This window comes from Trichosurus vulpecula, chromosome 4 (genome assembly GCF_011100635.1).
Source record: "Trichosurus vulpecula isolate mTriVul1 chromosome 4, mTriVul1.pri, whole genome shotgun sequence".
Lineage (NCBI taxonomy): Eukaryota > Metazoa > Chordata > Mammalia > Diprotodontia > Phalangeridae > Trichosurus > Trichosurus vulpecula.
This window is the reverse complement of record NC_050576.1, coordinates 166,446,964-166,460,493: the sequence shown is the minus strand read 5'-3', so window position 1 is coordinate 166,460,493 and position 13,530 is coordinate 166,446,964. Positions and strand designations below refer to the sequence as shown.

Sequence of the window (13,530 nt, the reverse complement as noted above, 5' to 3'; positions counted from 1 at the left end):
GCCCTGGGGGACCTTGTTCATGTCATTTCCCTTTCTCCTGGGCCTCAGTTTCCTACCCTGTAAAATGAGAGGGTTGGACTAAATGATGATGAAGGTCCCCTCTAGGTCTAACAGTGTGTTTGTTTTAAGCATCACCTGTACTTAAATAAAACCCTTTGGCCCTGACACCTCCCAGTGCTCCCTGAAGAAGGATAAAGCAGAATGTAACTGCTTTGATTCTCATACTGGGAAGGGTCAGTTTGTGGCCTAAGTGGGGCAGCAAGAGTCATGTAGAGCAGACAGCAGGGATACCTTCATGATTTTTAAGGGTTCAAAGTCCCTGGAATGGGTGTCTAATACACATTTGGGACGTTCTGCTCACAGAGACCCCATTCCTTTCTCAATTCAACATTTACTGAGCATTATTGGTACATGCAAAGCACTCTGGGACTAGATGCTACAACCCAAAGTCCCTGACCTGAAGAAGTTTATATCCTACTAGAGGGATACAATTTGTATACAGACCAGTCAGAAAAATTTCATGTGAGGGAGCCAATACTAACAACTAGGGGAAACAGGAAAGTCATCTGGTAATACGGCAAAGGATCTGGAAGGTCAAGATGGCAGTGGAGGAAGGGGTATATTTCAGACATGAGTCAGTCCGCTGATGCAGAGAGAGGACATGGGGAACAACAATTGGGCCAGTTTGGCTGGAATATAGATTATGTGAAGGAGATTAATATGAAATAAGTCTGGCTTTCAAGAGCTTTATGTTCATCAAGCTGAGGAATCTAGACTTCATCTCAGAAGCAACAGGGAGCCTGTGAAGGTTCTTGAACAGGAGATGTGCATAGATCTGCACTGCAGGAATATTACTTTGGAATCTTTGGCAATGAAGAATGGATTGGAGAAGGAAGAGACTTGCAGCAGGGAGAACAATTAGGAGGCCATCTGAATAGTCCAGGTGAAAGCTGATAAGGGTGTGAGTGACGGTGGTGGCCATACCAGTGAAAAGAAGTGGATGGATATGAGAGATAGTGGAGGGATAGAAATGACAAGATCATTTTTTCCAGGAGTGGAAAATTTTCCAACAAACCAGCTGTTCATCTTAAGAGACCTGCTGTGGATATGGGTACCAGAGGTGATATGCTTTTCCAAGGCGAACCCACTCCAGGGTGGTCCTTGCCTTCACAAAATAAAGATAACTCTCCCTGGGGCTCTCACAGGCTTCTCTGGGATCAGCTGCATTACTGAACTGGACAATTCATGGATTTGGGGATCAAAACCTGTATTCCCCTATGCTAGACAGAGTACACCAGAGGCCATCGCTTGTCACTTTGGAAGGCACTGCATATCTTTCAGGAGCAACTGACCCAGGTTCAACTGCCATTCACATGGAAATCTTTTTTACTTTATTCAAAGTTCTCATCTGAATATTTGCTACTACCACCGAGAACTGTACCTATGAGCAGCAGCTCCAGGGCTCACCATGGGAATCCCCTTCCCATTCTTACTAACTAGGTCAAGCCTAGAGGAAAGAGTTCACACTTTCCTCAAGCTTGGGAATTCATAAGCAAGACATTTTTGTTTGTTTTTTGGAGGGGAGGAAGGCAAAGCAATTGTGGTTAAGTGACTTGCCCAAGGTCATATAGCTAGTAAATGTGTCAAGTGTCTGGGGCCGAATTTGAACTCAAGTCCTCTTGACTCCAGGGCCGGTGCTCTACTCACTGTGCCACCTAGCTTCCCCAAGCAGGACATTTTTGTTCCTGTTGACAGTGAAATGTTAAAGATGAGCACAAGGTTATGACCATCAGGTGCCTGCTCCTGGAGGCCAGAATGGATACTTTAGAACTAGGTACAGTCAGGGAGAGGGCAAGGCATGAGAATCCTTGTTAAAATGTGAAAACTGTGACCCTGGTACTCATGTCCACTGTATACCTTGGGCTTAAGCCATAACCCACCCAACTGCCTTACCACAAAACAAATGCTCATGTGTCACAAAGAACAGAATGTTCTAGCACTTAAAATGCACATTTATAACACACTGTATTAGAAGTTGTCCTTCACGATACTGAACCCAAAGCAGATGCCTCCTCATTAATGCCCCCTAGGTTACCTGCTGCAGCATATTGCTTTGTTTCCAGCTAGGGCTTTGGATCACCAGATGAAGAGGATTTTATGCTTCTGAATGTGAGACATCTGGAACACTGGCACAAGTTTGATCTGGAGGAACCTGTGTAAGGTCAACTAGAGCACCTAAAAGAAGAGAATGGAAACACTGAGGGTAAATGTCAGAAGATCAACGTGTGTCCACCCATACAGAGCTGATGGAAGGCATTGGCAGCTAGGGGGTGAGGTGGGGGGCGGGGGGGGGATGGACTAGGAAAGGCCCTCTGAAGAAGGAATGAAGGGGTCAGCTCACTCAGGGACTCTGAGTCAAGAATGCACACTGCTCTCCATTGAGGCTGGGAATGAGGTCAATGGCCCAGCAACAAGAAGTCAGAGAGTGAGAGTCTGTTCTGTAAACTGTCAATTAGGGACGGGGTGGGGGGGAATATTTGTGAGAGTCCTGCTGAGGAAGCTTAGGCTATTCTTGCTGAAAGCCAATGCTACTTTGGCAACAAGGGTTCAGGTTAAATCCTCCAGGCCAGTATATCAGGAGAAAAATGCTCATCCTTGCCCCAAGGATCTTCGAGACAGAAATTTCAAGAGTTATGGTGGCCTTCTTTGTGGGGAATTGGACTTAACATCTAATGATCCGATTTTCTTTGAGCCTCAGTATCCTCATCTGCAAAATGACAGAGATAGCCCAGGTGATTTTTAAAAGTCCCTTCCAGCTCTAGAGATGAGGGGAAAAATCACAGAAAAATAACTCTGGGTCATTAATAACAGCAACGACTACGATAACTCACATTTCTATAGTGCTTCATGGTTTACAAAGTGCTATCTTCATAATAATCCTACGTAGGTAATCAACCCTAACCCTCCACTTAATAAATAGGGAAACTGAGGCTGAGAGATTAAATGACTTGCACATGGCAAACGTTGGAGGTGCCACCGAATTCCAGTCTCCTGACTCCAAGTCCAGAGCTCTTTCCACTTTTCCAGCATTCATCTCTACCCTAGCCCCCCAAATAATGAGTTCTTGGCCAAAGTAAAAGCTTAACTTAAGTGGGTATTGCTTCCCTCCACAAAAAGTTACACTTGGGAAAAGGAATAAAGAGGCTATTTGGACAGTAACTTTTTTTTTGTAAGAAGCCCTAAGTGTCTAGAAGAAATCCCCAAAGAGCCCATGATCATAGAACTAGGACTGCAAAGGTCATCTAGCCCAATCCTTTTATCTTTACCCAGTGAGATAATAGAAATTCAAGACAGTTAAGTGATTTGCCCAAGGTAGCAATGAGTAGCTGAACTGAGAGACCCTCCCCTGGACTCCAGATCCAGCCATTTCAGCTTCAGCTTCTCCCCCCACACCCTCCTCTCAGCTCAATTAATCAATCTACTATTCTCGCCGGAGGGTGGAAAGAACACTAGACGAGAGTCATTAACAACACCAGGGTCTAGATCCCTTCCTTCCTCGGAGACCGAGAACTAGGGCAAGCCTCGGGAGATGAACAGTCTCTTACGTAGCCCAGCCTACCTTTCGGGGTGCTGGGTGGGTCAAACTTAATTCTATTCGTAACTAACTGGCTACCAGGTCAGCTTCCTGGGGTTCTCCCTGCTCCTTCCTGGTTAGTTTGAGCAGCAGAGGAAGACTACAAGGGCAGGGAGCAGGGCCAGGTCGCCCTCAGCGAATTCCTGGTCTGCAAAGAAAAATCACTTAAGGTCAAACACAAGGGCAAAGAGCAGCCTAACTGACCGTCAATCTGTCTTCCTCCCACCGGCTCTAGCTGGGGTAGAATGAAATCCTAGGGGCCGGGCAGTGATTCCATCTGCTAGGCCATAGCCTCCAGGGGAGGGGGCACAGGGCAGGGCGGATGAAGGAGACCCTGGCCCAGCCCTCAGGCTTCCCCCTCCAGCCTGGGTCTCGCCCATGGGCGGTGCCTGGGGCCGGGGCGCAGCTCCCTTGGAAGCACCAGGAGGAGGTAGTCCTCCAAAGTCCAAGATCCCCTGCCTCTCAACCCCTCCAACCCCCAGCCCTAGCTTCCCGCGGCCAAGGGTGATAGCTGCAAGACGAACGGCTTTCCTCGGCCCCTCCCCCCCGCTCCGCCGGCAAGGGTCTCTCCCCCGCCCCCCACCACACACACCTGGGGCAGCCTGGGCCGGAAGGGGGAGAGATGACCCTGCAAGGTCTTCGGCTCCAGCAGGGACCTCAAGCTGCCTCAGACAGAGAAGGGACAAAGAACCACGGAGGAAAGGGAGCGCCCCGAGCTCTCAGGGAGAGGCTCCCCCACGCCTCAGTCACTCCCAGGACCGCGGCTCCTCCCCTCCTCAGGCCCATCACTCACCGCTTCGATAGTCCAAGCCGGCATTCGAGCGACCCCGGCATAGGCGAGGACGGAGGTGGGCAAAAGCAAAGGGAGGAGGGGTCTGGGCGAACGGAGGAAGGCGGGGTGGGGGAGAAGTCGCCCCGCCTCGGGGGCGTGCCCACGTGGCGGGTGGCGCACGTGGCTCTCGCAGCACCCAGGCTCCCTGGGTGAGGACGGAGAAGAAGCCGGTTGTTTCTGGGCACCGCAACAATGGCTGAAGGGGATGAGGAGATGAAGGAGGAGAAAAAAGGATAAGGAAGAGAGCCCTTCCTAGGGGAAGAGCGGCAGGAGCGCGTCTGAGGCCTGTGAGAAGCAAGTGTTAGACTAAGCACAAATGAGAGGCCTTCTCAGGTGTTGTGGGAGGTGAGCTGGACGCCTGGGCCCGCCCCTGGTCTCCGAAAGGCGGGCATCGGGCTAGGACTCTGGACCTCAGATCAGGTTCTGCGGCTGCGCGTTCCTTTCGGTGGCTTCACTTCTCGGCCTCTAGCGTCCTAACCTCGCCCAGACCCGCGCGCCTCAAGGCGGGAATGCGGACCGGATGTACTAGGAGAGGGAGGATGGGAAAGGGATGGGAGACCCACCCCGCCCTGCGGCTTGCGTGTGGAATCGGGTGGCCTGGACTAGAAGGCTGACTCTCCAGCTGTCGAAAGCCGAATTACGGAAGGGAGGACTTGGCCTATCTGTGCCTCCAGCCCCGGGAAGAGGATGCTACTAGTCTGGCGTCTGCTTTTCCTACGTGTTTCCCAGGGCCTACGGGTCCTTCCTTTCCCTCCTTCCCTTCATCCACTACCTGGTACCCCTGAAAAAAAAGTCCGGGCTTAAACCTACCCCACTGGTGGAAGATAAAGGTCAGAGGGGCAGGTGGGGCTGGTGGAGGTTCGAACGCGCGCGCTCGAATGAGAGGGTGTGTGCTGGTGAACCTGGGGATCCGGGCGGCACTGCAAGATTTGGAGGGGGCTGCGTTTTTTTTGAGGAGCCCAATTACCAAGATTGGGGACAGGATCATAATTTTTTAAGAGGTTTGTATTGATGAGGGCCACAGACAGGATTTAGCGCCATAGGTACCTTACAGATGCTCTAGTAAAACACCCACGTTTCACGGAGGAAGAATCCGAGGGCTAGGCAGTGAAAATTTGTTCAAGGTCACTCAAAAGGTTACTGGATGAGGAAGCTTTTTCCCCACAGAATACTCATATGCCATTGGTAATCTGTACCGTTTGTATATAGGTTATTGTAAATATTGTTCTGAAAATGCTTAAGAATTGCACTTGTAAAAGTAAATGTATTAAATCTATTTTGTAAAGATATAAAGTACAAAAAAATTTCTGGAATACATATTAAACTGTTTACACTAACACGTGATGCGCATCATTTAATAAAATTACGCTCCCTACCAAAAAAAGCTGAAAGCTAAAGCTGAAAATCGCCAACCTGGTAAGGCCAAATAAGGGCCTTCAATAGACATCTGATTCTCTTTGGATACTTTTAAAATTATACAATGAAAGCTTGTTAATTGAGGGTTATAGAGCTCTTTAAAATTACCCTGTAAGGCAGGTAGTACAAGTATTACTTTTCATATTTTACAAATGAATAGAGGTTCGGAGAAATTATCAATTTACTAGTAGAGGTTTTAAGATTTACTTTACAACTATCAAGTGGATCCAAACTTGAGGTTATTAAATCTCAGGTTTGACTGCTGGAGATTTTGTTTAAAAGGAAAAAAAAAAATCACAACTTGGGTGTGGTCGTGGTTTAGGTGATTTAAAATGATCTTTTCAGCTCCAGAATTCTAATTGTCTGATTTGAATGTATTAGATTAAAAAAACTAAAGCTTTACTATCTACTAATGCCTTTTGCCCCCACAGTTCAATATATTAACTGCTGAACCTACCCATACTCTATACTTCAATATATAATCTGAGATCAGGGTAAGGACAGGGGATTCCTCTAAGCCTATTACATTCTTAGTAGGGGGAAGGACATAAACATTTATATGGACATCTACTGCATGCCAGGTACTTTGTTATTCCTTATTTTACAGTCAAGGAAACTGAGGCAAACAGGTTAAGTGACTCGTCCAAGGTCACACAGCTAATAAGTTATGTCAGCGGTCAGGTTTAAACAAGCCTTCTTGACTCCAGTTCTAGTTGTCTACTAATTCATATATACATATAGACTTTTAGCATTGGAAGGCTACACCGTAAAGATCTAGTCTAGCTCCCTTATGTTACAGATAGAGGCTATAAACATAACATGAGTTGCCCAAAGTCACAAAACTTGTCACAGACTTCCATATTGATGGTCTTTTACACTATAGCTACTAATACATAATGAATATATAAGTATTATATATATACACACACACAAATGAGTTAAAATTGGTTCATTTTCATGTCTTTATTATGTATCATGAAGTACAAAACACTGTACTTTGTTGTGATTATTCACAGAATGTTAAAACTGAAAAATACGTTAGCAATAATCTTTTAGATTTTAGAGATAATTTTTATAGATGACAAAAGCCTAATTTTGCCACACCAACATGGAGCTTGAACTAAAAAAGAACCTGAATCTTTTTGAGTCTTAGTCTGTTATTCTTTTCACTATACCATACTGCCAGCTGTGATATAGGTTCACACCAGGGAATACCTAGCTTATTTAACACTGCCATATAATATATACTCTTCTCTGCCCTCCCTTTACCTGAAGGTGTTCTGCCCAAAGGAAGGTTAAGTTTTGATGGCTGAAAGCTACTTAGTTAACTTGGGGTTTACTGGCTAGATTTTTCTCAAACACCAAGCCTTAAACCCAATTCACTCTGGATCTCATGGATTGGACAATAGGTCCCTGCCCAATCACCATTTAATGGTTATTTTTTGGGCCCTCCTGGCTCAGAAGGAATGTAAATAGTAAATATTTCTCTTTTGGCCAGCAACCCTGAGGGTCTTCCCCTCCCAGTTTGATTTTTTTTTAAATTTTTGTTAAAGGGGCCATCCCTTGACTCTCACTGGAAGTAAGAACCTGAAAAGACCTTAGCTTAAAAGGGCCAAGGTCTCCCACTGCATTTGGGGCCATCTCCAGTCATTCCTGATTGATAGATATCTGGCCACTGGACTCAGATGGCCCTGGAAGGGGTGGTGACTTTGAACTGCCTTCCTTCACTCAAAGTCAATTGCAAGTCATATCATTATCTCCCTGATGTCATGGTCCTCTGAGAATGAGGGCCAAACCACAATCCCTGGAATGTAACTAAGGTTGATCCTCAATTGTTATTATGCACTCTGCTATAGAACAGAATTTTTTAAAATGAGATCTTAGTAGCTGTAAAATGGCTCATTGAAATATTTTTAATTAAGATTGCTAATTACCTGGTGATATGACATTCCCATAAATCAAACTGGACATTTGTAAAATATTGCAAATTTCAGCTGTTCTTTTCTGAGGATTGTTATCACCTGGGTGATACTCCCTGGATGATATTCTCAGGAAACCATCCAATGGAAAGATCCACATACAGAGAAACAGGTTCTGATTATGGCTCTACCACTTACTAGCTTTGTGACCTTGGGCAAGTCACTTCATCTCTCTAGGCCTTGGTTTCATTATCTATAAAAAGGGTTGCGTTAGGTTGATCTAATAGGACAGCAAAGTTGAGTGACTGCTGGGTTTGGAGACAGATAGCCTGCTCAAATCTCAGCTACTCCACTGATTAATAATAGTTCTGTTATCCTGGGTAAGTCATTTCACCTCTGTCCCTCAGTTTCTTCATTTGAAAAATAAGGGGGTTGAGCTAAGAAGGCCTAAGTTCCCTAACAACTCTCTCCATCTAGTATCCTTTAGTGTCCTTAGTATTGGGCTGAGAGTGAAAACAGATGGATTCTGATTCCGTCACTCAGTTCAGTTACCCAGTTCCAGATTTTCTCCTTGTATCATGGTAAAAATTTGGCCTCATAGATAAGGAAATTTTATAGTACTCAATTTTCTTATAAATTCATTTATTTGCTTTTTTTATATAGGAAGAAAAAAAATGTCTGAGAGGCAAATGAAGGAGGCCTTTGTCAGCAACCTCAATGGAACCAGCCTACTGGAAATTTCAGCTGGTTTGGCCTTGCCCCCCCTCTGTACTGTGTGCAGAGGTCTGATACTCATTCTGTCACAACTCCACTATGCAGCCCTCTCAGGTAGATGGGGAGCTCATCTCCTCACTGACTTTGCTTTACTTGTAGTGCCCTTGGTAGCTTCTTGCACCATTCTTTCTTCTGTGATCTTTCTTATGCCACTTGTCTTAACCATTTTAGGTACTTGGTTGTTCCGCGAGATATATAGCAAGAGGACCTATTATACTGGGGCATCTGCCCAGAAAATCATTGAGGCATTCCTGAAAATCAGTGTAGATTCCAAAAACATTCCATCTGTTACTATGTTCCGTGTTTACATTAATTTGGCCACTGCCATCAACATCCTGGCTGTGGATTTTCCACTTTATCCTAGACGATATGCCAAAACAGAGCTCTATGGAACAGGGCTGATGGATTTTGGAGTGGGAGCCTTTGTTTTTGGGAATGCTATTGTTTGTCCAGAGGTTAGAGGAAAACCTAGGGCCAGATGTTACTACCTGGCAAAGCAGTTGTTCTCTGTTTGGCCATTAGTAGTCCTAGGGCTAGGACGACTGATTAGCGTAAAGTCCCTAGGCTATCATGAACATTTATCTGAATATGGAGTTCACTGGAACTTTTTTTTTACCTTAGCAGTAGTAAAAGTGGTAGCCTCCTTACTCTTGATTCTTTTTCCCCTTAATAAATCTTGGATTGTGGCTGTCATCATTGCCGTATTGTACCAAATATCTCTTGATTTTGCACAGCTCAAGGTGATTATTTTGCATGGCATTGATCGCAAAAACACAAGAATCGGTTTTCTAAATGCAAACCGTGAGGGAATCATCTCCACCTTTGGGTATGTGGCAATATATATGGCTGGTGTGCAAACTGGATTATATATGTTAAGGGTAAAACCTCTTCTCAGAGATTGGATCAAAGTGGGATGTCATCTGTTATTGACAGCTGCCATTCTCCTTGTGTTTCTTTATATATGTCAAACATGTGTAGATGCAGTTTCTCGAAAAATGGCTAATTTAGCCTTTTGCATTTGGATAGTTGCTTATAGCCTAACATTTCTTAGTTGGCTGATACTAGGTAATGTGATTTTGGTCTTCACAAAATTCCTGATTAAAGGAGCTATTGTGCCATGTTCTTGGGATCTCATCCAGACACTCAACAGAGATAAAAAGCCTTCAGAGCGTGTGGCCCACCAAAGCAGAAGAGAGCTGCCAAGTCTTTGTTTAATCGCTGCCATTGACCGAAACCAACTGCTTTTCTTCTTGCTGACGAACATTATGACTGGCTTGGTCAACATGACTGTTGACACTCTACACAGTAGCTCCTCTTGGACTTTAACTATACTACACCTGTACATGATTAGCAACTGTTTAATTATATATGTCCTGCATATACAGAATATTACTGTAAAATGCTGGTGATTATTGAGATGAAAATGTGATAAATGTTAAGAATGGATTTTTGCAATGCAACGATTAATTTCACCTCAAAACTACAAACTGTCACAAATATAGACGTGTAACATTATGCATTGATTCTTATTTATTTGATATACCTTAACACTGCATATGGTACTGGATGTAAGATGAAGCAGTGCTTCTGAAATTCCCCATAGGTTACTTAATAAATGATGGTATTCCGGTCAAGGTGTAGATCCCTTCATTACAGCTCAATTTAAAAAAATCTTATAAAACAGTTTTTAGTCTAAGTATAAAAGCAATCATTCAAAACCTGCTCAGGTAGTCTAAAGTCCATAGTACAGAGTGACATGCAATGAACTGATAGCACAAGGCAGTAATAAGTAAGTTCTCCAAAAATAGATGTAACTGGTGTGGTTTACATACCAAGTAATTATGAAGCATTAGATGATGTTTTCCTTTCAAATATAACTAATTATTGAAAAGGAAACAAGTCTTTAGATAGCTAAAATGCAGTCCAGTTTAATTAAACTGACTTTGGCTTGACACATCCTCTTTTAATGATTTAATACTACTACCTCCCCACCCTGAAAATAAAAGCTGGGCTCCTATGAAAACATTTATGGGCTTGTGCAAAATCTTTTGACTGCAAAAGATTGTAATTTCATATTAGCCTTTTGTGTTTCTGAATGAAAATCTGTATCTTTCTATACATTTTCTATATATCATTTCCTATACATCAACCAATTTAGAATGTTTTACATTTGCAGAAAATTTTATATAACCAGTTATATCCTGAATCATTGTATTATCTAGAGGCATTTATTTTTTCCCCTGAGATCCATTCAATGAACTGTTCATGTAGCCACAAAAATAAAAATCATTAAGAGATTATTTTCTACTTTCAATTAAGAATTTAGGCATTTAGCCAATAAAATTACAATATGCAAATTAAGCAGGACAGGGAAAGGGGATTGGCTCACTAGCTGCCTATGTCACAGTCCCAGCACCCACAACCAGTCTCTTCATAGCGAAGCAGAGGAGGGCAGAGGGGCACTAATCGTGTCGGTCTCTCATTTTATAAAGTAATTTAAAGTAAGTTATCCAATGACTTAATGAATATGTTGGTTGAATGGTATATTTTTGTTGTCAGTAGTCACTCTCACTCTCCTGTGGCTGGGGGAGGGTACCTAATAAAATAATTCAGTAGGTTTTCAATTCCAAACAGTTATGGAAAGAAATCATCTGAAAAGATCAAAGTGGATTGTCTTTTTTTCCCTTTCACTTAGAAAAGTGTTTAAGTAAAACTTGATGAATAGCTTACATAACTAACAGAAGGAATAACGCACAGATAAGACCTCTCATTTGGTGATTCTGGTTTGCAGGGAGCCAGGTAACTTACAGGAGTTACCTTTCTCTTTAAGACCTAAGTGGGGGAAATATGTATGTATTTTTGACAGATACAACAGAACCTCCCACTGTCAGCTCATGAAAAAGAAAGCTCAATCTCACAGATTCTACACATTTGGACAACTGAGGTAATTAATATCACATTCTGCTGTTAGATTTTACTACCATGCAAAACAAAATATTTTAATAGTTAATATTAAAAACAAAAAGCTTAATTTGTAAGGAGGGAGGAAAGAACATTATAGTAGGAAGAAAATGAGAGCAGGAATTGTTTAGGAAGCAATGTGGTTTCAAAACTACGACATCATCCTAACTGTGATCTTCAGAAAATGATTCTTATATGACTTTGTATTGTATGATAGTCCTGGTTTACAACTAAACCAGATTTTACATATATGTATATTTGTGTATATATATGAATATGTATATATAAAATATGAGTTCAATAGTCTTGGGAATGGAGTGTATAATGAGGACTACGAGGTATACGTTTGCCAAACACTTCATTGTGGTATTTTCATTAAATGTATTCAACAGCAGAGTGCGGTTATTTTAAGTCAGAGGACCCGAATCTGAATCCTATATTTTATAATTAAAGCTAGTTTGAACTTGAGAAAGTTACTTAACCTCTCTGGACCTCAGTTTCTCTTCCAGGTATAAATCTAGGATCCTCTGAATTTTGACACATAATATTGAACAAAGCATACCAAAGAAAAAACTACCTAAAACAGTAAAATAACTTTCTTTAAAACAGTTGAGGAAAGAGTAGTTACTAGTTCCTTAATGACCTCTCAAAAGCTTGGGATCTCTTCCAAGGAGATAAATTCAGAATGACTGTGCTAACAACCCCACTTAAACCAAATTTTTATTAATAGTAGGTAAGTGGTCTGGTCTTTTGCCAGCCTTATTTCTCACCCCCACCCAATATCTCCGTAGCCATTCAACCTTGTTATAGACCCAGTTTTTCTTTTTGATCTAATTCTTAGGAAAACCAGGGAGAATGGTGAATGTGCCTTTTCCCCCCCTCCATGTTTGGTAAAAGCATGGCTATGGTGTTACTCTTTTATCAAAGAATTAGGTTGTAAGCTCTGTAAGGTTAAGGACCTGGTTTTTAACTTGTATAATACCAAGCATCTAGTGAGCACTCAATAAATATATCCTGTAAATGGTGGTAAGAGGCAAAAGCAATGCTAATTTTTATATTATTGGTTTACTAAACCAATAATATAAATAAAAGTTAAGAACCTGATCTGAAATCAGGGTGGCATAAAGTAATCAATGAAATACAGTTGCTACACCCAATTTTTTTCTAACATCTTTACTTAAATATATAATAAGATGACTCCTAACTTCTAGCACCTTATTCTTTGAGAGTAATCAACCCAACAAGTACTTTCTCCTTTAATAGTCAAAAAGTATTGAATTCCTAAAGAATATGAAACACTGTGCAAGGCACTCAGTAAGGGGCTCCTATTCAGCAGACCAAAAGCCAAGTCAAATACAAGTCACAGAAAGCAAGTAATACCAGACTGAAGAAATTTTAGTAGTCTTAGATATAAATCCAGGTCTTAATTGCCTTTTCTAATTTAGATTTTAAGTCTCTAGGGCAAGAGGCCATGTTCTTTTCAAATAGCAACTAGCCTAAGTTCAGTAACGTTACTAAAATTAGCATCTATACTGAAGGTTGTCCTTTTCAATCAAAGATAACCAACCAAAAGAACTTTTAACTGATATAAGTAGATCAACTTAAAATAAATAGTGATAGCTTATTTGAAAGAATTACCTCTAGACATTAACAGTTACAGGTGGCTTTTTCAAGAAAATGTTCAGGTTTTTACCAAAATCTAATTATCCTGCACACCACTCACAAATTGCCATTTTGTAAAGTAACAATCATACTGTTCTAGATGCTAAAGTGTGACACAAAGGTTAGATGATAGGCTCCCTACCCTCATGAAGCTTACTGTGTGTGTGTAGATTCATACATACAAAATAACACATAGCACTCCCAGCTGTCCTTCCAATACATCACCAAAGAGCACAAATATTTATTGGATAATCATACCTTTAGGACTGAACAATGCTTCTTCCAGCTTATGTCACCCACCCCACAGTGACCACACAATGTCCTAAGTCAAC

General features: G+C 42.2%; 2 protein-coding genes across 6 annotated transcripts in view; one reads left to right on the top strand and one right to left on the bottom strand.

The window, feature by feature from the left end:
• The window catches only part of MYO19 (myosin XIX), a 37,405-nt gene extending 32,932 nt beyond the window's left edge, over window positions 1–4,473 (bottom strand). For 3 of the 4 annotated variants that reach the window (XM_036754667.1, XM_036754669.1, XM_036754670.1), the window contains exons 1-2: window positions 4,227–4,301; window positions 2,096–2,235 (exon numbers count right to left, since the gene is read on the bottom strand). In XM_036754667.1, coding sequence (XP_036610562.1) covers window positions 2,096–2,107 — 12 coding nt within the window. In that variant the 5' untranslated portion in view covers window positions 2,108–2,235; window positions 4,227–4,301. Of the gene's footprint in view, window positions 1–2,095; window positions 2,236–4,226; window positions 4,302–4,427 lie in introns of those variants that run through there. The other variant, XM_036754665.1, reaches the window with a different exon arrangement.
• Window positions 4,474–4,907: 434 nt separating this feature from the next.
• PIGW (phosphatidylinositol glycan anchor biosynthesis class W) lies at window positions 4,908–10,595 on the top strand. Of its 2 annotated transcripts, XM_036753367.1 has the most exons (3): window positions 4,918–5,296; window positions 8,465–8,629; window positions 8,747–10,595. In XM_036753367.1, exons 2-3 carry the CDS (start codon window positions 8,476–8,478, stop codon window positions 9,982–9,984), a joined length of 1,392 nt encoding a protein of 463 aa, XP_036609262.1. In that variant the 5' UTR covers window positions 4,918–5,296; window positions 8,465–8,475; the 3' UTR covers window positions 9,985–10,595. The 2 variants fall into 2 exon arrangements, with proteins under 2 accessions (XP_036609261.1, XP_036609262.1); XM_036753366.1 differs by having other exon boundaries at window positions 4,908–5,296; window positions 8,465–10,595.
• Window positions 10,596–13,530: the final 2,935 nt, after the last annotated feature.